The following is a 26,736-nucleotide window of genomic DNA, read 5'->3' on the forward strand; positions in this document are numbered from 1 at the left end:
TTCAGTCATATGATGTGGGAAAAAAAAGGATATCATTTGTGCTACATTATCCTGTTCAGTCTCTAATTTAATATTTTTATTAAGAGGCACAGCTTCATTAATAAAAGTATTATTTACAGGCCCATTCATTATCTATAAAAAAAAAACCAAAAATCAAAATAAATATCCATAATAAAAAAAAAATATATATATCTGTATAAAAATAATGTTGAGTTTTTCATAAACAGCTGTCTTATAACTCCTTAATGATTGTTCTTTGTTTATGTTTTGTGGTGGCTTGAATGGGGTTATATTTGATACTGATGCAAGCTTTCTCAATGAAAAAGGTAGATGCAAGCTTTCTCAATGAAAAAGGTAAGAGAACACAAGAACAGACGAATGATATTAACAGATGACGCCATATATGTGGCTCAAATTAATCTCTCTAAGAGGCCATGTGACATGGCCCTTGGCTCACTGATTCTTTGATACATACTGATGTACGTGATTTTAATTTTTTTAAATATATTTTTTATGAATTTTTTCTGTTATTAATAAGTTTTCATTTAGTTCCAGATCTAGTTTCTTTTTTTTATCTTATTAAACTAAATTTTTGTTTAATTTTAACCGATGTTATTTAATTCATATCCTCAGAAATAAATTCTCTACAAACTAGAAATGTTTAATTGTCTACTGGAAAATTAACAAAAAAATTTTATTCTAAACCTAAAAACATTTATTTTATTTCAAACCTAATTCTAGTGTTATCCAGCATAACACATTCGTGTTTTGATTTATTTTTAAACGAGTTCTAGTGAAAATGCAGATTTTGACATTGACTGATGAAAACCCTGAATGACAGATTTGTCAAAATTTGACAAACCAAATGACAAGACAAAAAATTAAGAGGTTTGTAGAGAGTGATTCAAAGGAAAGTTATGATAGAACTATGAATGTCTGATGATTCTGTCAGTAATTCGGCTGACATAAGTAGCAGCAATAATTTTCAGATTTCTTGTATTCCTGGTCAAGCTGGGAATATATTGGAGTGTGCACCGTTGGAGTCTCCAATGTTCCAATGTTTTCAACAATGCACTATACAATGATAACAACGAAGGAGATAATGAATCTAATCTAACTTAATCTAATAACTTAGATATACATGATATTTTATCCCAACATTTTTCCACTATTAGTTACATGATGAAAAATAACAGCAAAGGTACAGATGCCAACCCCCAAGAAGTGTATTATGCACTTTTCATTAATCATGCATTTTCAATTTCTTAAGGCAATGAGACATCATTATGCAAAACAAAAGATTGAATTTTGAAGGAGAACTGAGCAATCAATAATTATAAAAAAGCTCTAGAGTGAAAAAATGGTATACACCTGATATAAATGTAATGCAAAGATTCTGTGGAATAATTTTGTGGATGGGTGATAGTAAATTGCTGACGATATAGCAAGTCTGTTGTATTATAACCAAGTTGGTAAGCTAATTTATTGTAACATATTTGAGATTCTTCTGAGAATGTTCCATACGATGAAAGACTGTACAAAATTCAACAACTCATCGACTAGCTTCTTCCAAAGTTTCAAGAAGGTATGAATCCTCAGGAAGAGATGTAAATCGATGAAAAATAATTATTTTCAGGGGGACAGCTTGTCTTTCATCAAAACTATAAAAAATAAACAAAAAAAAAACATCAGCACAGGGTGAAACATTTAAAATTATGCTTTGTCTGTGGCTATATATGGAATCTCAAGATATATGCTAGAAAAGAAGTAATTTCAAGCAAAGGGGTTCCATTGGACCATTACTTGATGTTGGATGAACAGTATTTTGAAAACTGGTATACAAGGGTATCGTTGACTTCTTAGTGACTTCATTGTTACACAAATCTTGCCGGTATATTAATGGCTAATCAAAAAGGAAATACAAAACAATTAACAGAAACCAAACTGAAAAAAATTGAAGTAGTTCCAGCCCAATATTCAAGTAAAAAAAAAAAAAAATATTGAAATGGAAAAATAACAAACATTTGTTAATGATTTCAAAAAAACAGAAGGAAAGGACACCTTGAAATTCAAGGTAGTTACAGATTACAACATTGCAGAAGTACTTACATACACAGTAGGTCTGAAAAGTTCCCGAATAAAATTTCTGTATTCGATACAAGTAGCGCCATCTCTCGAACAATCAGGGAAATGTGTAGCAATAATGCCTGATGAGCGTGTGTACAATTTTTTGTCACTCCAGTCACATTTTTTCATCACGTTTTGTCACTCCAGTCTCGAGTTATATTCGGCCACATATGTTGTGTTCCTGTGATCTTGTGGGAGCTCACAATATGGAATAGAAAAGAGCGATAAAATTTTGTGTTCGATTTCAAAAATCTTTCGTTGAAACTTATTCTATGATACAGCAAGCATTCGGAAAATGAACCCCATCTTGTGCTTCAATATAACATGTGATAGAATCGTTTTAAAAACGGTAGAGAGTCGTTGGATGATGATGAACGAAGTGGAAGGCCGTCAATAGCTGTTCATGGTGAAAATACTGCCAAAGTGCCCACGCTCCTGCTCAAACAACCTCATCTTACCCTTCAGGCCATAGCTGAAGTGTTGAACATTGGTAAAGATGCGGCACGTAAAATTTTAACAGAAAAAATGAACTGCTGAAAGGTGTGCTCTCATTTCATTCCATTATTTGTTGATCGCATCTTTGCGTCTTTCTTTCGCTCAAGACTGTTGAAATTGCCTATAGTGACCCAAATATTTTGCAAACAATTGTAACTGGGGATGAAAGCTGCTGCTTCATGTATGATCTACAAACAAAGCATGAATCCGCTGCTTGGTTGAGTCCTACAACACAAAGACCGGTGTAAGTCAGGCAACAAAAATCAAGAGTGAGAAAAATGATGATGGCATTCTTCCACTCAAAGGGCCTGATAAATTTGTCCAAACTGGTCAAACTGTGAACTCTAAATTCTATTTGGAGGTAACAAAACACCTGATGCCTTCGAATCCGGTCCGAATACCGGGATCGGGCAGATGGACTCTCTTGCTTGACAACTCCCTGGTACACATGGCAATAGTTTTAACGCGTTATTACGCCGAAAATAAAATCACCGACTTACCCCTCCGTCAAAGCAAGCAAATTCACGCAGCTTGGCTCCAGCTGACAATTTTCTGTTCCCGAAACTCCCGAAAAGCCGCTTTTTCGACTACATTCTGGCCACCCAAAGGGCTTGCACCGAGCAGTTAAATAAAAGTGATCCCACAAAGTGATTTCTCCAGAGCGTTTGACAGCCTCTACCGGCACTACAGTAGTATAACTATTGAAGGGTTCTATGTAGAGGGCTGATGTGAGTAAATTCGTTTATCTTTAAATTTGTATTTTTACTTAATTTAGATCGGGAGTTTTTCAGACATACTGTGTAGATTTGTCTGACCAAATGAGCTCATATTCCACCAGCCTTGATGTTCAATCAAGTGATATAAAAAAATCATTTTTGAAATACTGTTTTCGTCAAAAAACATCAATTGTCAGTGCTTGGTTTTCATACAACCCCCCTAAACCCCCCAACCCCCCTGTTATCAAAGAACAGAAACTTTCAACGAAAACCCAAATATTTAGGGAAGAATTGACTTTCAATTTTTTAGGGATGATTGACACTGATGTGCAAACTGAAGTCAGTCAAGACGCATCTACAAAAGAAACTGCAAGAGTAGATAGGCTGATCAACACTGAAGGTAAGAAGTTAACAGCAAGTCAGAGATGCAGTGGCTACACTGCAAAATGAAGAGGTAAACAGATGATAGAGAAACATCAGCAAAAACTATCAAAAGGGTGATGACAAAATGTTATGTGTGTGGTGCTTTCTCTCATCTTAATTGCTTCATCTGTTGACTGATTTTGTTATCTCATAAAACCTTTGATTGAAACGTTATTGATCATGATTTTGTGTAAAAAAATCTGTATTTAATTATTTATAACAAAATTGATAATTAAATGATAGATATAAAGAATAGAGAATTTATGAAATGTTATTGTTTTCTGTAAATAGTTTTTTATAACATAGTATGATGTAAGTTATAATAGCAATAGTTAAGAGATGTACATAGGTAGTAGTTTCCTTAAGGGTTATAAATATAACTTTTTTTTTTTAATATAAGAATACTTTGTAAATAATATTAAAATTTATCAAGTGATCCCTCTAAGGCTTACATGGATCTCACAATCAAAAATTAAAGAATATCAGGAACAATAACTTTTGAATTTTTGCGTATTTGTTACAATTTTAATAAATATTACATTTAAATGACGTGTTAAAGAAGATAAGTCTCATGCCCAGATATCGGTTTTATGCATTACCTGATGCTTAACGGAGCACAACAAATATCTACTGGCAGTCAATGTAAATTATACAGAATTTTAATTAAAAATACAACATCGAAATTATGTGCAAGCAACTTAGATGCGATATAATGATGTTATGAGAGATTTAATCATTAATCATATAAATTAAGATAAAAACTTTATAACAGAATACAATAAAATATTTGCAGACATCAATTTCAACTGATGACAATTACGTTAAAAAAATAATGATGACAATTATGTTAGTCTGATTTTAGAATAAATAATTTTTTTTAACATGCTCACACTAATAAAGGTTACCAAAAATGGGGTAAATAACAAATGAGAATTAATCAGATAAAACAGAATTCAAAAAAATGAACAATGCAAGCTTGTTTAGGTATATAAATGTCAATAGGCACAAGTTTATGTAACTTTCATTTATTATAGTAGTGTCATGTTTGTGAAAGACTCAAAATATTGGTGTGTACATCATGTCATATCAAAAGTCATTTCAAATTATGTATATATACAGATTTTATGGAATTTTAGATTTAATAAATAAATTATTAAACTTTAATTAAAGCCAGATCACTATAAGTCTCCTAGCACCCCTCAGGAAATAGTAGCACTCACTTTAGCGATAACAGATTTATTCAATTCATCATCGTTTCTAACAACAAATTTATTTATGTAACAATTTATGTAACATATTAAAAGTTAATAAACAAGAGAAAGAACTAATTATAAAGGGGTATTAATATTTATATACAATGTTCATACGTTTTACATACATCACTTACAAATATTTATATTTCTAATTTTTGTGAGATGCCAATTAATTTCAGAGGCGTTTTAATAGAATCAATAGTTTGCGTTATTATTAAGTAGACGTATGTATTTAGTTAGCTATGAAGATGTTTTTATTCTGTCTGTTTTTATTTTCTTTGTTGAGTGTCAAAACAAATAGTTTTTTGAAACCGATCTCAGATTTTTTTAGTTTTACCAAACATAGTAGGTGAGCAGGCAATTTTCATTAAACACATTAGACGGGAAATAGACGTGTGGGTTTTTCCTTTATATTGTTGTAAATATAAGTTTATGGTTATCAAGTGATGGGGTGTTTTTTTTCTACATCTAGTTGGCAATTATGGAATATTTACTGACGTCAAAAGAAAACAAAATTGAAAAACCTATGAGCATATTATTGTGCAGACATGTTCAGAGCAAGATAATATTTTTGTCAAGTTGTTAATAGAACCTTTGAAAAGAGGCCAAGAAAAGAATTATTCTTTCTCTAGATAGAAATTTTTTATTAGGTAGAGTTACATCTACTGCCCACAAAGTACGGTTGAAATTAAAACAAATCTGATTCTTCTTGCAAAGTACAATGAACTTATAATGAAATGACACTCACAGACAAAACAATATTTGAAGATGACGTGCGCAAGGCTTTAATAAACATTGCCTCATGAGTTTTATCCCATTTACATCACATGGCATGACTTGCCAACAGAAGACATGGTCTGAATTGCTAAACTACTTTTAAATATGAGTTGGGATTAAGAAACGAAACATCTTTAACTCAAGGTTGATTGTCAACCCAGGAAGCATGCTTCTAGATCAACTGTTTGATCTAAAGGTAACTTTTCTGTTAATAAGTTGAGGTTAGCAAGCGAAGGTTAAATTTGGTTAATTTATCTATAATTATAAACAGCAAACTTTTGGGTTATAGTTAATATCATCCAATATAAACACTATATTACCATTGTTATTTATTTATTTTATAAATATAATTCAACGAAACTTAACCTACGCAAGCTAACCTTGCCTTACACCACGTGAGTAATAACGTATACGATACAAAAGTTAAGTTGGAACAAACAGCTTAATTGCCAAAATTACTAATTAAAAAACAAATAATAATAATAATATGCCCACAATATATGAATTTTTTAATATGCTGCTTAAATAAACGAGTTTACGTCGAATTTAAATAAATTTACATCGCAGGCTAAAGCTACACTTTCAATTCATAAACACAAAAAATTCAAACTTAAATTCTATTAATTTATGTTAGAATGGTATAAAATTACTTACTTGGTCAACAAAAGTGAACACAAATAAATAATACTGATATTACAATACAGATTTCACAAAAACGCTTATAAACATATGATCCCAATCTACTAAACAGTGACGCCAACACATGTAATTGTACAAAGTGATTCAAAGAAACGGGAAATTTGAAAAATATTAAAATAACGTTAATAAATAATAACTACGTAATAATATATAATAATAAATATAAATAATAATAACGTAAATTATTAAAATAACGTTAATGAAAAATTTTTTTTAGAAAATTAATTTTATTTCATGTAATTGTACAAATGATGCCATTCTAGGATACATACATTTTAGTTTATTTTTTAAAAATGACATCTTGCATGTGACCACCTGTTCTACGTAAACACTCAAGAAGTCTCTTCGTTAAATTGTTCACGGTTTGACGTAACATCTCGACTGGAATTTCCGCAATTGCTTCTCGGATCTTTGCCTTCAGTTCTTCCGTTGTAGCAGGTCTACTGTGGAACACTTTGCTTTTAAGGTGACCCCACAAAAAGTAATCGCAAGCTAAGAGATCAAGCGATCTGGGAAGCCATCTAACGTCACCATTTCGTGAAATGAGACGTTGTCCAAACAATAGGCGTACAGCTGCCATCGATATTCGTGCAGTACGTGACGTTGCTCAGTCTTGTTGTAACCAGGCTGTGTTAAAGACTCGGTGGAAATCTCTTTTGTTGTTCCACAACAAAGGTTTCAAGCACGGCTACGTAACGAGCCGACGTCACTGTAATCGCAAGACCATTGTCATCCTCAAAAAAAAATAAGGGGCTATAACACCGTATGATGACATAGCACACTACACGGTCACTTTCCGGCTGTGCAACGGACGCTGGTGTAGCTGCGTAGGATTTTCTTTGGCCCAGTATCTGAAATTTTGCTCGTTAACAAATTAGTACTCTATTGTTTTTATTATTTGTAAACAATTTGCCATCGGTTATCAAGAATTCAAGTTATTTAATGTTTGTGAATTAAATAAACATTTTTTAACCGAATTACTTAATAATTGAGAATATATATTTAATAATATAGATGGAATTTTAAAGCGATTTGGATATGAATAAGGGAATTCTCTTCTTCACTCATTAAAGGAATCCTCCTTTCTATAGTTGTACAATTAACAACACTGTTCTAACTCACTTGAGAATGCATGAGATTTTGAAATTCATTTTTCATTATTCATTTACAGATGTTCAGGCTTCAACAGAAGTTCAAATCCTTGTAAAAGCAGTTACTTTTACTTGGATTTGAATACTAGATCGTAGATACCAGTGTTCTTTCATTTAACCACACATTTCAGGAATGGTCGACCTACAACTGTACAAGACTACACTTCATTTACATTCATACTTATCATCCATTTTAGTAGATTGGATGATGGTGTTTTTTTTATTTTCGATTTTTTAAGGGATTTGTTCGTGTACTATTGGTAGCTCAACCAATAGCCACGGTTACTGTAGTGCGACCCAGCTGGCTGCACCTGCCTCCAGTTACTTGGCCAAAAAACACTTAAAAAAAATAAGAAACAAAATATGATAACCTCCTAGTGGTGTTTGTAGGGTAATACTAAGAACCAGACTAAATATGGATGGATATAACTACTATTTTTAAGATGAAGGCTGACTATTTTGAAACCCACACTCTTCAAATCGCTCAGAGTTTTGGGTCCTGTACTGACTAAACTGTGCTTTGAAGAAATTTACCTACCATATAATGATATTTTTTTGTAAACTGAACGAGGTTTAAGTTTTATTTATCAGTATTATTCTCGCAAGCATGAGGATATCGAAGCACATTGGGGGTCCTGGCTAGACGATTGGGTAAGGAAAGTGAGCCCTGACCAGCTAGTTTTTTTTTTTACATAATCTTATTCCAACTTATACCCGAGTAAATAATTGCAGTTAATTTATTCAGTCCAGTAAAAATGATGGTGTCTTTTCTTAATTTGAAGTTTTAGTCCAGTACCTTTGATTTCCTACATTAACTAATGTAAGAATTCAATTTTTATTTTAAGTACATTTTCATGAAATTCAGTAAATTTCAATATACTGTTATAAAATATTTCTCCAGACTAAAGGAAATATTTATTAAATATAAGGGTTCATTATGAATTTGTGTAATTTTTAATTACTGATACGGTGATACGATCCCAAATCTATTGCTTCTTAATGTTTAGAGACTATAACTGACTCTACTTCATTTTATAATGGTTATTTTTTTATTTGACTTTTTTCTGGGTGAAAAATGCTTCGGCATTATCGTCACCTGCATTTTATACTGATGAGTCGATTCTGTTCTCATATGCAATATTTTGATCAAGTTTTATGTAAATCAGATCAAACTATGAAAAAACATCCCCTGTTACCATCTTTGTCTATTTCATCACATTCTGTTTTCAAATAAAGTTTTGTTTTTATTAAGTATTTTTAGTAACTGTAATTATTGTGATAGTTTCAGGAAAGACTTCTTACATTTCTGGCCTCAGAAAATATCCATTATAATTTTTTTTTTGTGTAAATTTACCTTAATGTTTGGTTTTGAAGTAGCTGAATGATACATATTCAATATCCAGTGTTTATTTTCAGAAGTTTTATGACAAATCTGTGTCGATTACCACCGACAGTACGATTAAGAAATTTATTCCCTCTTGGTTATATCAGTCAAGAAATGTCAAGGCTAATCCACCCTTTGTTTTCCTCATTCATTGATCAGGGAAAGTCATCATACAAAACTTATTGTACCGATAATGTTCAATAAAAATTATGTATATGTGAAATTTTGAAATCTAATGAATGAGATGACCTTCATATTTCATCAGTAATGATTTGTCTAACCTTACAAAATTTCAGTGTTGATTTCTTGCTTCAGTTCTTTAATACAAGAAAAGATCATTCAAAACAATCTCTTTTCAGTCTCATAAATTTCAGTGTAGCTTTATTGAATATGTTTTATTAATTCTCACATTTTATTTATATTCTTATCACCATATACTTTACCTATATAAATTTTTATAGTGTGAATTTTTCTTGCGTTAAAATTTAATTACAATTCATGTTTGGCCAAATTTTTTTATATTTTCAATAAATATTAAAATTATATTGTATTGTATTAAAATATTATATTGTTGAGCTAAACGGGAAGTAATTGAATTATCTCATTGGTGGAAGCATAACCAACAAGTGTAAATGTTATTTTCTTTCTAAACAGCTTTCATTTTATACAAAATTTCTAATTTCTCTCAACTTAATTGCTTTTAATTATTCAAAATTTAATTTTATGATTCTCACATTGCCTTTTATTTGGAGTGAAGACAAGTAATTCGTTTTTCTTAGACAAGTTTTTTTAACTTTTTTAGAAACGTAGTTTTATACCATTTTTTTTTTGTCTTCAGTCATTTGACTGGTTTTATGCGGCTCTCCAAGATTCCCTATCTAGTGCTAGTCGTTTCATTTCAGTATACCGCCTACATCCTACATCCCTAACAATTTGTTTTACATATTCCAAACGTGGCCTGCCTACATCTACATTTATCCTATCCATTTCTCTTTTTAAATTTTCTAACCTACCAACCTTTTTTAAACTTCTAACATTCCACGCTCCGACTCGTAGAATGTTATTTTTTAATTTTCTGGTGACCCATTCCTTTGTAGTCCCCACCCGGTCGGGGACTAGTTTACCTCCGGAATATTTTACCGAGGAAGGCGCCTCCATCATTGCTATATATGAAAATGCAGAGAGCCACATTTTCTTGAGCCCCCTCACCGACGGCAAGGTCTCATGATTCATAGAGGAGGAATAATAAATCAATATATTTAAATTTAAAAAATGAAAATAAAATATACGTAATGACGGATTCGAACCGATGTGCCTTCTTGTAAGATCCAAATATTATATTAATTAAAATTGTATTTGGCTGTAACTGGAACCAACCGAAAATAGTACCGGTTATGATATATTGTTGAAAAGCTCTCGACGAGGGGTTGTTACTGCAGTTAAGAAAAAGTCCAAAATCCAATTTTTTTTTAGATTTTGGGCTTTTTTGATTTAGTCGATTGCAATCAAAAGCAGAGGTGCCAAAGATATTATAACAGCCCTAAATCCAAAATTTCAACATTCTACGGCTAATGACTTTTAAATTATACGAGATATATACGGACGTATGTACGTACAGACATCGCACCGAAACTAGTAAAAATGGATTCAGGGATGATCAGAATGGATTGTTCCGTTGAAATCTGAAAACAGAAATTTCTCGCGGTTCCTTATTACTTCGAATAAGGAAGCAAAGATTCACAGTATAAAAGAGACTAAAACAACGCGATACGAAATATTAGATACCGATAATCAACCCATCGGGTCGGTCTAGTGGTTAACGCGTCTTCCCAAATCGGCTGATTTGGAAAGTCGAGAGTTACAGCGTTCAAGTCCTAGTAAAGCCGGTTATTTTTACAAGGATTTGAATACTAGATCGTGGATACCGGTGTTCTTTGGCGGTCGGGTTTCAATTAACCACACATCTCAGGAACGGTCAAACTGAGAATGTGCAAGACTACACTTCATTTACGCTCGTACATATCATCCTCATTCATCCTCTGAAGAATTATCTAAACGGTAGTTACCGGAGGTTAAACAGGAAAAAGAGAGAGATACCGATAATCAATTTTTAAACGGTACAATTTTTTTTAATATTTCAAATTAGATAGATAACCTTACTCGTCGATTTATCTTATCGATGAAACTTTACGACTTTGCGCATTTGTCACTCTGTAATATCAGACCTACTTTTAAAGCGCAACATGGAGTACAAGATTACAGTTCATCGTAATCTTAAGGGAATACCTTTACAAAATTAACAAAAAATTATTAAGAATTCTCTCTTAATTCAACGACAAAGATTTTTCTCACAAATTGAAGATGAAAATTTACCGATAAATTTTTTTTTTTGTAAAAGTTCCAGTTCATCGATCGGGCTAAAACTCGAGTTTACCCAGTTACTAATAGTATTTAAAAAGAAAAAGTTAACAAAAAATTTATTTTATTATTATATGTTTAACATACCTTAATGAATATGTTCAAAACATCATGCTTTCACTCTTATGCATTCACGATGGTATTTACTTCAGAATTACAAATTTTTTTCCTAAAGCTTTTATCCGATTTTTGAAATTGAATAAATAAGTTTTCAATCGCCTGTGAGGGGTAATTCAGGATGATCGGATTTGAAGAAAACATGAAGATTTCCCTGAAAAAAATCACATGTCAAATCATACGAATGCGGTTACCTCTTCGAGTTGTTTCTCATCCTAAACATTCAAAAAAAGCTTGATCGAAGTTATCTGTAACTTTTAAGAGCGTAGCGAGTAATATTTGAAAGACACACGACTGTTTTTCATGAATTATCATCGAAATGAATAATCAAAAATATAAACCGAAATTAAAAATTTGAAATTGCATATACTTTTAAGAGAAAATAAAAATCTGTAATAAAATAGAAATGTTTTAATAGGTTAAATAAATTCTTTGACAGCTGAAAGCATCTATCACGTTACCCCTAAATGCCAAAAAATAATTAATTATAACGTTTATTCATTATTTAATTGTAATTTTTTGAATTTTACTTGTCAATTTCGTAATGTAACGCTCTTATTTTACGAGTTTATTTCCTTATATTTAAATTTTTTACATAAATGTTATTTATTTGTGTTTATTGTTCGGTAACTACCAAACTTATCGTGACAATTCAGTGCACACTAACGTCTACATTTCATGACAAAAAATTCCTTTCGAGACGCCGGAAGGCGGTAGTAGATTTCACCGGTGCTAAGTAGGTACATGTGAAAAAAGTTTCACATGTTTAGCGTACGGCAAGCTCCATCTTGTTACAGTTCCAGCAATATTTTGATCATCCCTTGCCGTAAGGGTAGGTCATATCAAAAATTGTTTAGGACAAAAGTTTTAGGTACGTTTATACAACTAATTACCTCTTTAAACCTATTCGACGCTGTGCCTATTAAAGGAGGTACGATTTTTTTTGTCTTCGAAACCCCATTTTTTCCACCCCCTGGGCCAACGGTCGGTGATATCAAAAGACTTTACTTAGGTGTTCTAGGTCCTTACCCGAAGAATAGTAGAAACTTTAAACGAATTCGATATTTTACTTAATAAGAAAGGTATAGTATTTTTTCAAAAAAGCGCCCCCGATTCCAGTCCCACGGTCCGATTTTGCCCGTTAACAAACTCGACCGAGAGTTTGGGTGGTTATATTTTACGTATAAATTTGAAAGCGATTGGCGCAAAATTACGGAAATTATCGTGTCAACAAGAAAGTGAAGTGTGTGTGCGTGTGCGCGCGCGCAACATTTTTAACCGGGTGGTTTTGGAGTCTGGAGGATGTGAAACGCGAAGATATGTCGAAATTTTCCGAAAGTCGAACCACGGTATCATTACAATAGTTAGCTTTCTTATGAAATCGACCAAAAAAAGTCACTGACAGATCTCTGTTCTTCCTTCTGCCGGAGAAAATACTAATCGTACAATATTCGTAACGGTTGACGGGAGCGCACGACAAGTTTCAGCCTTTACACGATGCTTTGCCGGCACCCTACAGAACGGATGATGGCAGACAGTCGTGCAACAGGATTAGAGACATTCCTGACCGTACCGCTTAGTCGAAATAATCTGCAAAACATTTTCAACAGTTAGAGGCCAATTTTTAAACAGCCCAGGTGTGTATTTTGTTTCGTTTGTTTGTTAATATTATTATATAAACATAGTCGATGCGATATATAAATTAAAAACTTATTTGCAACGCGATCGAATGCTATTTCATTCTCTGCTCTGAGCATACTCATGATTTTTTTTAAAATTATTATTTCGTTACCTCAACGATGTGGAAACCGCTAAGAAAATACCTGCTGTTCAAATAATATACCTCAATACTATATTAATGTTTTGATATTTCATCCGAGTACTCTTCCATTTAAAATAAACTATAACCGACCTTATATCATGCGGTCTTGCGTTTATGATTCAGCGATCAGTAATAAAATCCATTTCAACGTCTAATTTATTTGTTTCAGACTAAATAAAAAGAAGATTAGAAACAGAAATGATATCGCTACAGATATAATGCTTGTTGCTGCAAAAGTAAAAAACATTATTTTCTAAAAAAAGCTTTTATTTAACTAATATACAAAAGGAAACAAATTAGTAAAACTCTCTAAAAAGTAAGAAATAAGAAATCAAATTGAGAATTTTAAACAAAAAAATATAATATATTAACAAATATAAAAATTAACTGAAAAGTAAAAAATTAATTATATATGTTAAATAACCAATAAATAAATAAAAGCGTGGCGCAGTTTTTATAACAATCTTTTCGAATAAGTATTTATAGACATTTGCTGTATTTTAAAATATATTTTTTATTTAATGAGGTTGTTTAGTATATGTATATACTTTATTTATCTGTAATAAAATTACTCGAGTTTTAATTCTTTGACGGTTCAAATTTGCACCGAGATGACCTTTAAGGGTTAATAAGATTAAAAATAAAAATTAAATTTAGAAATCTTGCACAAAGTTATTACATTTTGACAGTAATCTGAAAAACGATTAATCGTTATCGTTATTATAATCGTAATCGTAATTATGAATTCGTTAATAAAAATTCATAATTAATAAAAAATGAAATGTTTAACGCGAATGAAATTTCATTGATTTTCATACGATAGTTCATGAGAAATAAAAATTTTTAGCAACATGCATGAATAGTGTAGGGTTAGCGCGTCTGATTTAGGTCATATCCACATTCTATCACCATAGTATTGTATTGTCATCGAAGTTACATACGTGTACCAAATTTCATTGATTTTCATACGATAGATCAAAAGATATAGCGGTTGCAAGATTTGATTATAACTAAAACGAGTTAAATAAAAGCTTATAAAAAGAGGAAAATAATTCGCAACCCCAGATAACAATAGACATTTTTAAAGAAATTTGATACGTGAAAGTAGCACTAATTTTTTTACCTGTATGTTGGTAATAAATTAAAAGATAGTAAAGATTTTGAGGTCAATACTGATAACAGGCACAGCTTGTTTGGTTTTAATATTTGAAAACATTACTAAAATGTAAGACACACGATGTGAAGTTAAAGTTAATATAAAATCAGAATGAGGCTTTTAGATTCATTCAAAATCGGCGTAAAATGTTCAAGAAAAACAAACGTAACTTGTGATTTATACAAGTCTCACTTGAGAACTTTACACAACTTTTTTACACCAAATGTGCTTGACTGCCATCGTTCTGGGGTTAAAATGTACATACTCATCGTATATTATAAACTACAGTAATATACAAATCTGCGTTTGAGGCAAACAAGATAGAAATTCCCCGCCTTAAGTTGTAACATACAAAAATGAGAAAAATGTAACGTTACATTATAGACATAAGAAAAATTTTGTCATACTAGTTTTAAATTAAACACATATTAAAGAATGCTATTACGTTTTTCCTTAATCAACTTTCTTAAAAGGTCATAATGATTCTCTAATAAGGATGTTGTTAAGATGTCTTTCCAAAATGTAAATCTGATTAAAAGATTTTTGATAAATGTTACAAATATTAATTTTTTTCTTTAAGTGGAAATTAATGTGTTTTAAAATTACAACTGCAATTGAAAGACTTTGGCAAAATTTACATACATAATTTTTTCCTTTTGGGATGTAAATTAATACGCAACTTAAATTAGAAAAACGATTAAACATCTTCTGACAGAAGTTATAAATTAATTTTTCTCTTTTGTATGAATATTAAGATGTCTCACTAAATTGTATTTAGTATTAAAAGACTTCTGACAAAGATACAAATATAATTTTTCTCTTTAGTATGAATATTTAAATGTGTTTTTAAAGTAGAATTATCATAAAAAGACTTCTGACAAAAGTTACAAATATATTTTTTCTTTTGTATGATTATTAATATGTTTATTTAAACGGCTTTTGTCATTAAATGACTTTTGACAAAAGTTACAAATATAATTTTTCTCTTTTGTATGAATATTAAGATGTCTCTTTAAAACATTTTCAAAATGAAATGACTTTTGACAAAAGTTACGATTATTTTTTTTCTGTTTAGTATGAATGTTAATGTGTCTCTTTAAATAACAGTTACATCTGAATCTTTCATTGCAATATTCACAAACCAATTCTTTTCCTTTTTGCTCGAACAACTTGTTTTCACTACTTATATTCTCTATTAAATTTTCTACCGTTACATCACCATATGCACAATTACATTCACTGGAGTTTTCACTTATAATTCCATCATTTAACGAATTATTTATGCTCTTACAAGTAATAAAATTCTTGGTACTTACTTTGATAGTTCCTTTATCCATAGCAACCTGCAAATTAAGTTATTTTTTGTTATAATTATGAATTAATAAAAAATTATTGCAATTACAATAACATTAATAAGTGTTATCTTCCAAAAAGCCACTAAATACATATAAAAAATTGAATAATTTAAACATATATTCATAATTAACATGGTATTGAATATTAATTAATCATAGAGTTAACTTTAGTATAATAAGGAATTTTACTTATTTTATAGTATGTTTATACTCTTGACTGAAACTTTATTATCAAATGCATGTTTTAAGAAAACCAACTAGTTAGCAAATTAATAACAGGTCAATATATTTATTACTTCTACATTCATATTGATCAGATCTACAAACCCACACATTTTATATACACGATGTCTGGGGTGAAGGTATCTAAAACTATGGCCCTATTTAGGAAACCAGTCCTTGAAATCTCTTACAACATAAGCTCAAACGACACGATATATCCCCAAGATTTGTTCAGTATACTCTCAGATTCAGCAGAATACACAAATGCAGACAAGCTGACTCCAATGCAACTGTCTAGATACATGCTTTGGTTAGTAGTTTCAATTAGTTATGCGTGTTCAACGGCTTGTACAAACTGAATTAAATATCAATTCTCCTACATCCAAGACATCATATTCCCAACATATGACTTCAAGAGAGACTGGAAGCTTGGTTTCACAAACTGGAAATCAAAAGGTTTTTTTAGTTACAAGAGACTGTGAATCAAGTAAGCGATGCATTCACTGCCAGTCTAGATAAGTCTATTAGGTGGCCTAGTTATAACAAAGAAAAATTTGAGATTTGAACGTATTAAAAAAAAAATTTTTAAAGGTGTGCTCTAACAATGCCGCAGTTGCTCCTAAACACATGGCAAGAGTTTCATTATCGTCTAGGCGTCTGATGAGCTAAAAAAGGTGCATACATTAAAGCTGACTAACCTACATTAAAATGTTGAGTTTAATAAAAAAAAAAAGAAGAAAGTTGTAAAAATTATTACCTGGTTTTCTTAATACAAGTTGTACTTTAGGATACTTTTAGTCTGGAGACACCCTGTAGATTATAGTATATGTATTGTATATATAAGTAAATAAATATATATTTATAATATATAATTACAATAATATAATCCTGTATTATAAGTATATAAGATTATAAAATAAAAACATCTCTTACAAATTAGCACTTTTGTGGTACACACTTCACACATTTCTACACACCTCGAATCCTTTAAAGGAACACATCAAATATTTGCTGAAAAATTTCTGAATGACAGAATTCAAGCAAAAAGCATCATACACAATTCAAAAAGGCATACAACAAAGTTGATTTCAAATTGAAAAATGAAATAGATGACCTTCCATTATAATGACTCCAGAGGCCATTGCTGATATTCAAAGAAGGATCTGCCTGTCCAAAAAATTTATATATTAAATAGCACAATAAAGCGATGTAAATTACACATTTTGCCTTTAGATTCTTGCCGATTTAAATCTGAAACCGTACTATGTAACAACATATGAGAACTAGCCGTAACACCTTAATTAATGCAGATTGACTTCTCAAAAACATTGTCGATATCAGATACACCCGATCTACACTTTTTTGTCAGATGAGGGGCATGGTTTCATTTTCAAGACTAGCGAATGAATTTCCTGCTGTTTCTGGTGAACATATATGGGAGGAAACAATTTTTGTTCTGCATTCTATTACTGCCATTTCGTCTTGTACATATAATTGGATAATTACTACTTGATAATTTAAAACAATATATTTATGGGCTTCTTACATACTCTCTTACTTGCCTTAACAAATTCATTTGATCAGTAAGTTATTTATTGTTAACTTGCTTTCTTAAGCGTCGTCCTTATCATTTTAAGTGAAAAGTAAAGACAAATAAATATTGGTGTTGGCAATGCTAATAATACAATGGAGAGGATACCTTTGTAAGAAACCAGTTGCTGTTCTAGCAATCTGCATGTCAATTGAAGTTTCTAAACTTTGACATTTTTACAAGCTTAAACTGATACTGGATTCTGAGAGGTTTATATGTTTGCTACTTTTTTTTTAGCCAAGAAAAGGGTCATTGGTGTGCCTATCTTAGGAAAGTTTGTAAGTCATAGACTTAGTTCATATTTTATAACTTCAGAATCGGCAGTAATTTTATTCAAGTGTGGTAAAGCGTTTAATAACTTGCATAAGTGAGCTTCATGTTTAATTATTTTTTAATAAACAATTATTCGCTTTACATTTCTCACTTAAGTTTGTAATAAATTGACAAAGTATTTATTACTGCTTTAATATATACTTTATAAATGAAATAAATGGTAACTCTATACTGTTTTTAATGTAAATTTCTTGTCATCACCGTTGTGATAGTGTAGACTTATTCATTTTAACCATTGCAATTCTTCTGAAGTTTAATTTAAAGTTAAAATTATAGAAGTTTATTTTTAAAAAATCCTTAAAAAGATAACATTCAGTATAGATATACAATACATGCGAGCAAATTTGTGTATGCTATTGTTGACCTAAGTATTTTAAGGGAAAATTGTTTGGAAGGATGATATCTCATTTTGAAGATGATAGGGATTTCTTCAGGTTTTGGGGACTTTGATGATGGACCATGGGAGCCGAACCCTTGGAGCAACGGAAGAGAAATGCGTGGATCCAGCCGTGGTAGCAGTATAATGAATAGTCGAGCAAGTAGCATATTTGGGAATATGAGCAACTCTGGAGGCTCTTGGAATGGTGGTGGTGCTCATCACAACATACATATGAGAGGCTTACCATTTAGAGCCAACCAGAGTGATATTGCAGATGTAAGTTCAGTATTTTGCCAATTATATATTTTTACAACATAATAGAATATTGAAAAAAATTAGAGATATTTTACTTGTTAAAATGTTAAATTAATTTTGCTCAACCAACAGTATATTTTCTTCTTTTTTTTAAGACATCAGGTTACAAAGAAAGAGAAGAGAGGGCCTATTCAGAAAAGGCTTTTTTTAGTGGTGATTTCTTTCATATTCTAAAATGAGTGATGCCAGTTATCAACATCCATTAAGTAAATTGTAATAACTGAATAAATTCTAGTAACAAAAAAAAAAATTCAATAAAGTTTGTGTCATTCTATTGGTATTAATGTAGTAGGCAATCTGCCTCTGTAGTGGGTTCGTAGATGGTGCCACTGAAACCCTATATTGAAATAAGAAAATCAAGAAAATTATAATCTAGATATACTAACCTATATGCTCGCTTCACTTGCTAGTCAAGGTTAGTGAGCATAGATTAAATTTAGTTAGATTATATTTATAATTTTATTCATTTTTTTGTTTCAGTGGCACCATCTAAGAACTGGCTATAGTGGTGGATCGCCTACTGCATTAATACCCTACTTATTTTATTCTCAATCACTCACAGAGACATACTTATCTACAGAAAAGTTTTTGCAGCATTCTTATACATTTTTGTCACTGTAGGATAAACAGATTATTTATCATTTTTTAGTTTCTCTTAAAATTGTATTTAAAATTATTTCTAGACGCAAAGTTATCTTTAAAAAAGGAGTGTTATGTATTTTATGAATTTAGGCTTTAATCTCAATTTTTGTTACTGTATTGTCAGTACTAAAGTATTCTATACAATTTTCAAGAATTCTTTACTCGATTAAGATTGTGGATAAAAACCGTTGTTTAAACATTATACTGAGTTGTTTAACGTGCAACACACTGTTTCTTTGTCTTGATGGAAGAAGTCAATGTGTTGCACATTAAACAACTTATTAGTATACATTCATACAACTTTTACAGTAAGCAGAGGACAATAGCCTCTGTTCACCAGATCTGATGGATTAGTTGTAAATATTTTTTAATTTTACCTAATATAAATACAGAATTAAAATTTATTTTATTTTCATTTCATTAATAAAATTTTATTTCACAACTATGTTTCATCTGTATCACGTCCATCCTGACTCTGTAGGAATAGACACCCTCCATGTGATGATTCTGGTCGCAATGTCATCCTCTCCATATTATCCCTATAAAAACCTATCAATGAGTCTTAAACAAGACTGACCGATTGAGCTGACAATAAAATAAACTACACCTAATAGGAAAGGTTGAGTTGGTGAGTGAAACACACACCAGCATGAATAAAATAAAACAAAAACATAAAACGGAACGTAGCAAAAAGTAAATAGGGAACAAGAGCAAGAACATAAAACATGAACACTAATACCATAACAGAACAACAAATGGAAAACCCAAGGGGGAACCTACTCTACACACCTTCAGCAATCCTTTCTTTTACAAGAGATCCCATATGTTCTTCAATGATGGTCCATTCAGCCTGGTTTTTCCAATTTTCATGACCTAATAACATCAAGCTAACAAATCACTTCTGTATGCTTCATATCATACTGAAACATTAATAGAAAACTTAAACGTAATTGTCCAGCGCACCACATTGCAGACATAACACGGAATCAACCAGGCCAAAGCAAGCCAATCTGCCCTAAACGTGCCATACCCTGAAAGAAATTGCATCACAAATTTTTTGATCATACCGAAGAGGCGCCCTGCAAACCAGCAACATCAGGAAACAGATCAAGCCCATCAACTGTTTCACCCCATCTAGCCTGCCATAAAGGATAGCCCTGTTGCCAAATAGTCCACACTTTTTCTGAAGTCAACTCTCCTGACTTCTTAGCAACATATCACTGTTGCTTAGATCAATTGGATTCACTCCAGCAATCACCAAGATTGACTCATGTCATCATATGGTAGCCTCCTGTCACCGTTAACAGCAAGACGTATTGCTATTGATACGTTTAGTTTACAAAAATGTTAGTTTTTGGTATAATAAAAAAACATGCACGAAGAATTCGGAAGTAGCCTATTATAAATTATTTGTTACATTGTATTTGTAACAAATACAATGTACAAATACAATAAATGAATTATACAATAATTCATTTATTGTATAATTATTATAAAACAAAATTAAATATTTCATAAATATTTTGAAATGACTGCCTTTTAATACAGTGCTGAATTAATTTACAATCAAGTAAATTAATCATTGTAACCTTTTTTTTATTTGAAGTAACTAAACAATTTAAACACCGACAACTATTTATTTCTTTGTGTTAATGTTACAAAAATATACATTATTTGTATATTTTTTATTTTAAACCACCTGTCTATAAAATCTATAATGTTTGTACACCTGCTATTTGACCGATCGTATCAGATGTTTTGTTACTGAATGCCAGTGTTCGTTTCTTTATCTGATTATAGTTCACATACGGTAATGGCGGAGCAAAAGTGGTTGCGAAATATATTATACCAAATAGTATTTGAATTTCATTAAATATAATCATTAAAATGGGTGAAAACGGTTATAATAAAGTAGACCCAGTTCTGCACGTGTTAGTGGTCGGTTTTCATCATAAAAAGGGATGTCAAGTAAGTTTCGTTGAAATACTGTGTGTTTATATTGGATAGATATTTTTTTGTTTACGTATTCTGATATTAAAGAATAATTATAAATTATAAGTTTTTTATTTTATTGGATTATAGTTATATTCAGTATTGCATTAAGGATTTATTTTAAATGAGATTAGTTAGCTATGGAATTATATATGTATTCGTGTTGATTAAAACTTGCAGCTTTTAAACAATATTTGTTTATTTTATTTCATCTAATCGCATTAATGCGTCTATTATAACGTAACATTAACTTTAATGAAGTTAAGGGTGCAATTGTACTTTGTGCAGTACTGTTATTAGAATAATAATTTGTTTAATATGTTATGGAATATTCTCTTCAGTGGTTGTTAGGTTTACTTTTATTGCCCAGCTTTTTTATAACATTATCAGTATTTGATGCACAACCTTTTAAAAATAAGTAAATCTGTATTATTAATACTGCATAACATGTTTTACATTGTAATATTCTGTTGTGTAGCAGAACATTGATTAAAATATCATTTACCTTTAATTGACTCCACAGTTGATATAAACCGTGAAGACAACTTAGTTGAGTATCAAACTTTTCTATAGGTTATTCATAATATACTCTAATTAAAGTAATATAAGGTCTTATGGCCTCCAACGTCCCCAGAACATACATCTCCTGACTGCTTTTTGTGGGGCTATATTAGTCTGAGGCCTTCAAAAACAATCCTCACATTACTGATGTGACAACAGAAAGTCAATGTTACAGACTTAATCACGAATATTTCTAATGCGACTCTTAAAAAGGCTTCTGCTAATATGCTGAAAAGAGTCCGTGCATGTATAACTGCAAGGGGTGGGCATTTTGAGCATATTCTTTAACAATTATGTAAGTAATAGCTTTTTATTAAATCTCTTTTGTAACAAATACATTTTCTTATTCCACCTAAATTTCTCTTTCTTAATAAATTACATTTAAAATTGGGTAACAGGACTAAAGAGTCACTCTGTAGTTGAAATCAATGGAATTCGATAGTCATTTCAGCCAATCTTTGCCATTTCTGTCAATATCAAACACATGATTGCGCTCACTACCCAGATTAGACAAATTATATGTACAAATCAGTGAATCAACATTAACATTTTTAGATATCTCCTCTATAATTGATTTTTTTCTACCTTGAACAAATTGTTTAAATTCTAAACTATTCTCTTTATATAAACCCATGTTTGAATCCTGTTTTTAATTCTGAAATAGGTGTAAGATTGTAATATGTAATATTTGAAAAGGAAATAAACTTGTCTGAAGAAAACTTGTTTGAAAATAATATCTGAAAACCTTGTATTAGGTCCAAAGAAAACCTGCCTCAATAAATTACAATTAATGTTTTAAATCGCTGTTTAATGCGATTATAAAGAGAAATATTTGTTTCTGAATTACAATGTCTGACATGACATAAATTACTACTGTAGAAAGAACAGTTAATTTAAAATATCCCTTTGATGGTATCATTAATCCTGTATTGTTATGAACTAGTTGATTAATATTATTTCTACCATACCCAACAAACACTTAGATAAAATAGTTGAAATAATGGTTGAAAAATAGTGTTAAATTTTACAGCATCCTTCTTCACTTATTTCATAATTACATTAAAGTTAATGAAAGTACCTCTCAGTAAAGCAACTGCTCTTTGATAATAATAATAATATTAATAACGTTAAATTAAAATGATATAATATGAATTGCTAACCCAATTCCAATGTTGAATAATGTCTGTCTCCAGTAATTCCTTTCTCTGATATTAATCATAAATTACAGTATTTTTTATTACATTGTAGAACTTTCAATATTCGTGGTCGGAGAACCAAAAATATGTTCAAATAAAAGGAACATAAAATATGTTCCTTAAAAAAATATAGGTTAAAATATGTTCATATTAAAGGTATCTTTTTTATGAACTGATTTTGGTGGTTCATGTTTCACGATAAATAAAATACAGGTTCAGTTATGTATAAAGAATATATTTTCATAAATTATAATGATCAATATATATTAATATATTTTAGATTTAGTTGAATTTATATTACATTGTTGCTTACTTTTGTATACTGATTGAAATATATACATCACTATCAAAATAGACAGTGGTGCCATCTTAGTGCAGCTTTCAAAATACTGTCATCCTCATATTCTCTGTCTGATGGTTGATCATATTAAATTTATATACACATAAAAATATATATACTATATATATAGTATCTTTCTAAAATGTCAAATCCCTTACTATTTGTAATCATATTATATTTTTTAATTTCCAGTATTTTTAAATTTGTCCTAATATCAGATCAGATATTGTATGTTTGTTCTTAATCAGATGATCAGATACATTAGAGAAACCCAGTTTACCTTTTTTATAATTTCTAAAATATTCCAAAAATGTAGTCTTACATGATGTAGTGATCTTTCGTATATAAATACGGTCACAACCATTACATCCAATTTTATAAATACCACTCAAATTATATAAATCAGATATTGGGTGTTTTATTACGTGGTTATTTGTCTGGTACGCAAGTTTAAATTTATTACTATCATAAACATTTGTGATATGTTCAACTATTTAATCAGTATACACAAAGCGTTTCATAATGTTCTTAGGAGTTATAAAAATTCAGTACAAAAAAAGTATTTCACTTACCTAAATGAAAGTTGTACGAGGTGATGCAGGGACTCAAACAATTTTTGTTAAAATCTATAAATGTTCAATATGTGCTCCTCTGGTGACACAGCACACATCAACACGAAAGTCTAGCTCTTGCCAAACTCGTTCTAACATGTCATTTTTGCTAGAGTTGATTGCACTTATTATGCGATACTTTAGCTCAGGGATATCAGGGATATGGTTGTTCTTCTCTGGAAACTGAAAATGGTTTAAATAATTGAAAAAACCAGACAAAATTATTGAACATGAGAATTCTCAAAGGTATTAAAATTCTTTCACAACGTGAAAATAAGACTGATTAAAAAAAGGTTTAATAGTTGCACAGCTTCAAAATCACATTGTTAAAGAGAAAAAGAAATGTTGACAAGTATTTAAAGGGTGTAACCCTGCATAGAATATTTAGCCAAACAAAATTTGGCCATAAGAGACTGCAGAAAAAGAAACTATCACTGAAACTGAAAAATAGGAGTGACAGAAACACTGGAAATTTTATAGAACTTCTGAAGCTTCTTGAAGAGTTTGACCATGACCTTTTTAATACGTAAAGCAAAATTTAGTATCAAATACATACCTATATGAACGATACATACCTATATTTCATATAGGTATGTATCGTTCATATAGGTATCATACCTGTATATGAAATACATACTATAGTTATGAAGGAGTCTTTCTTAGTATTCATTCAAACTCATAAAAAATATACAGAAAGGATTGTAGACATGACATTGCAACAAATGTTGTATAAATCAGAACACATCGGTTCGAATCCCGACTTCATGTTCATATATTTATTTTTTTCTAATTTAAATATATTGATTTATTAATAATTATTAACCTCAGATTGTAGAAGATTTACAAAAAATAACATTGCACTACTGCAATGTTATTTTTTGTAAATTTTTTTTTGTAAATCTCTAGCAATAAAATGAAAAAATCAGAAGTTATTAGTGAAATAAAATGTTGTATACTTTCCGGTTTTAATTCAAACATTTTTGTAGAGATTAATAATTAATTATTAATAAATCAATACAAGGCTATATTTTAAATGAAATTTTTATATAATAAAGAGATAATTCAGTTTTCATTGTTTAGATTTCAAATTGTAAATCTAGTAAGATTGTAGTCGCAAACATGAATAAAACTAGAATTGCTAATAAAAATGGGCTTAATTCAAAAGAAATAATGAATAAGCTTTAGTTTTTTATCAAATTATTTTATTTACGGGTCTCTAAATAAAGTAGACACTAGTTTTTTTTGGCAGCCAAAGTGACAACACTGCAAAGTTACATAAACATTAGGTTATATGAACAGCTGATTTATATTAGGTATTAATATTTTTAGTCTATTGTTCTCACATGAGACGTAAACAAACTTTTCGTGAAATGAGTTCTTGTGCGTTACAAAAATGAGTGATACTATAATTATGAGCAACGTTGTGCAATTAGGTTTTGTGTTAAACTCGGTGAGACTGCTGCTGAAACTTTTTCAAAATTAAAACGGGCGTATGGAAATGATCCTCTGTCACAAGCTCAAGTTTTTAAGTGGTTTAAAGCATTTTCAAACTATTACACATATTTGTACTATTACACATATTTGTACTATTACACATAATCAACGTTTACGTGCGCGGTTGTAATTATATATATACATACTGAATATTACATAAAATTAAATAATTGAAGGCCTCATCATTAACCGTTTATGTACTGTTGGCTATGTTATTTAGCTAATCATGCGGGTGAATTTTAAAAGTTGCATTCATTGTACAATTGTAAGTTATCACGCTTAATAAATAATATTTAAAAAAATCAAAATAAATTTTTGTTGCAAAAAAAATTAATAATAAATATGACCACCTAACATAAAAACCGACCGTTTTGATCTGCAAAAAACATCAATGTAAGTTTAAAAAAGCGAGAAAATATTTTTAAAGTATTTCATGTAACAATAAAGGCCATTTTACCTTTTTAAAATATATAGCTAATTTATTAATCATCAAATGCAGACACAGATAAAAAGATTTTGTTATTAACAGAAATCTAAATTTTTTTTAAAAACAAAAAACAGAATTTAAATAAAATATTGACACCCGAAATAATTAATAAGTAGCAATTATTAGAGGACATTTAAATAGAAATTAAATACAAAAAATTTAGTCTACAAAAGAATCTGAAACCTCTCTTTTAGTGTATACTAAAAGAGAAATGTATAACTTACTTGAAAGAAAATTATTTTTATGTATAAAGTAATCTATGTATAAATTTTATAAGAATTTTAAAAGAACTTACCTGGTTTACATGTTGAATTCTTTTCTGAACGGTCGTTTAGATTCGTTTAAAATATTCCTAAATATTAATAATGTTCGCCAATTACAAATAATCAAGTAAACAAAATTTGATACGGCTTTAAGTAAACAAAATTTGATACGGCTTTAATAACGACGCTACAAATCGTAAAGAAATATTATTTGGTGTATTTGACAACTTTAATCGTTAATAACAGTAATACTAATTTAACAAATTATCAGAAAGAAAAGATTAGATTAAGTTTGGTTTATTTTTTCTACATTGCTTTGTGTAATGGAACAGGTAATAATATTATAAAGAAATATAATTTTTCATCAACGTAACACATTTTGACAGACGCAGTTCTTTTTTGTTGACGAATTATGGC

General features: G+C 30.2%; 2 protein-coding genes and 1 long non-coding RNA gene across 4 annotated transcripts in view; 1 reads left to right on the forward strand and 2 right to left on the reverse strand.

Annotated features, from left to right (window-relative positions):
- Window positions 1-14,807, reverse strand: part of LOC142334000 (uncharacterized) — a 28,356-nt gene extending 13,549 nt beyond the window's left edge. Inside the window, exons 1-2 of the mRNA XM_075381666.1 lie at window positions 14,731-14,807; window positions 6,446-6,478 (exon numbers count right to left, since the gene is read on the reverse strand). Coding sequence (XP_075237781.1) covers window positions 6,446-6,478; window positions 14,731-14,807 — 110 coding nt within the window. The remainder of the gene's footprint in view (window positions 1-6,445; window positions 6,479-14,730) is intronic.
- Window positions 14,808-15,542: 735 nt separating this feature from the next.
- Window positions 15,543-26,471, reverse strand: LOC142333557 (uncharacterized). Its single transcript, XR_012758631.1, has 3 exons — window positions 26,352-26,471; window positions 24,037-24,258; window positions 15,543-15,881 (listed from the first exon to the last, which is right to left on the reverse strand). It is a non-coding gene; the product is annotated as an uncharacterized LOC142333557 (long non-coding RNA).
- The window catches only part of LOC142333556 (uncharacterized), an 83,997-nt gene continuing 78,434 nt past the window's right edge, over window positions 21,174-26,736 (forward strand). For both annotated transcript variants that reach the window (XM_075380839.1, XM_075380842.1), the window contains exon 1: window positions 21,174-21,343. The gene's annotated coding sequence lies outside the window, so the exon portion shown is untranslated. The remainder of the gene's footprint in view (window positions 21,344-26,736) is intronic.

This window comes from Lycorma delicatula, chromosome 13, assembly GCF_047948215.1.
Source record: "Lycorma delicatula isolate Av1 chromosome 13, ASM4794821v1, whole genome shotgun sequence".
Taxonomy (NCBI): domain Eukaryota; kingdom Metazoa; phylum Arthropoda; class Insecta; order Hemiptera; family Fulgoridae; genus Lycorma; species Lycorma delicatula.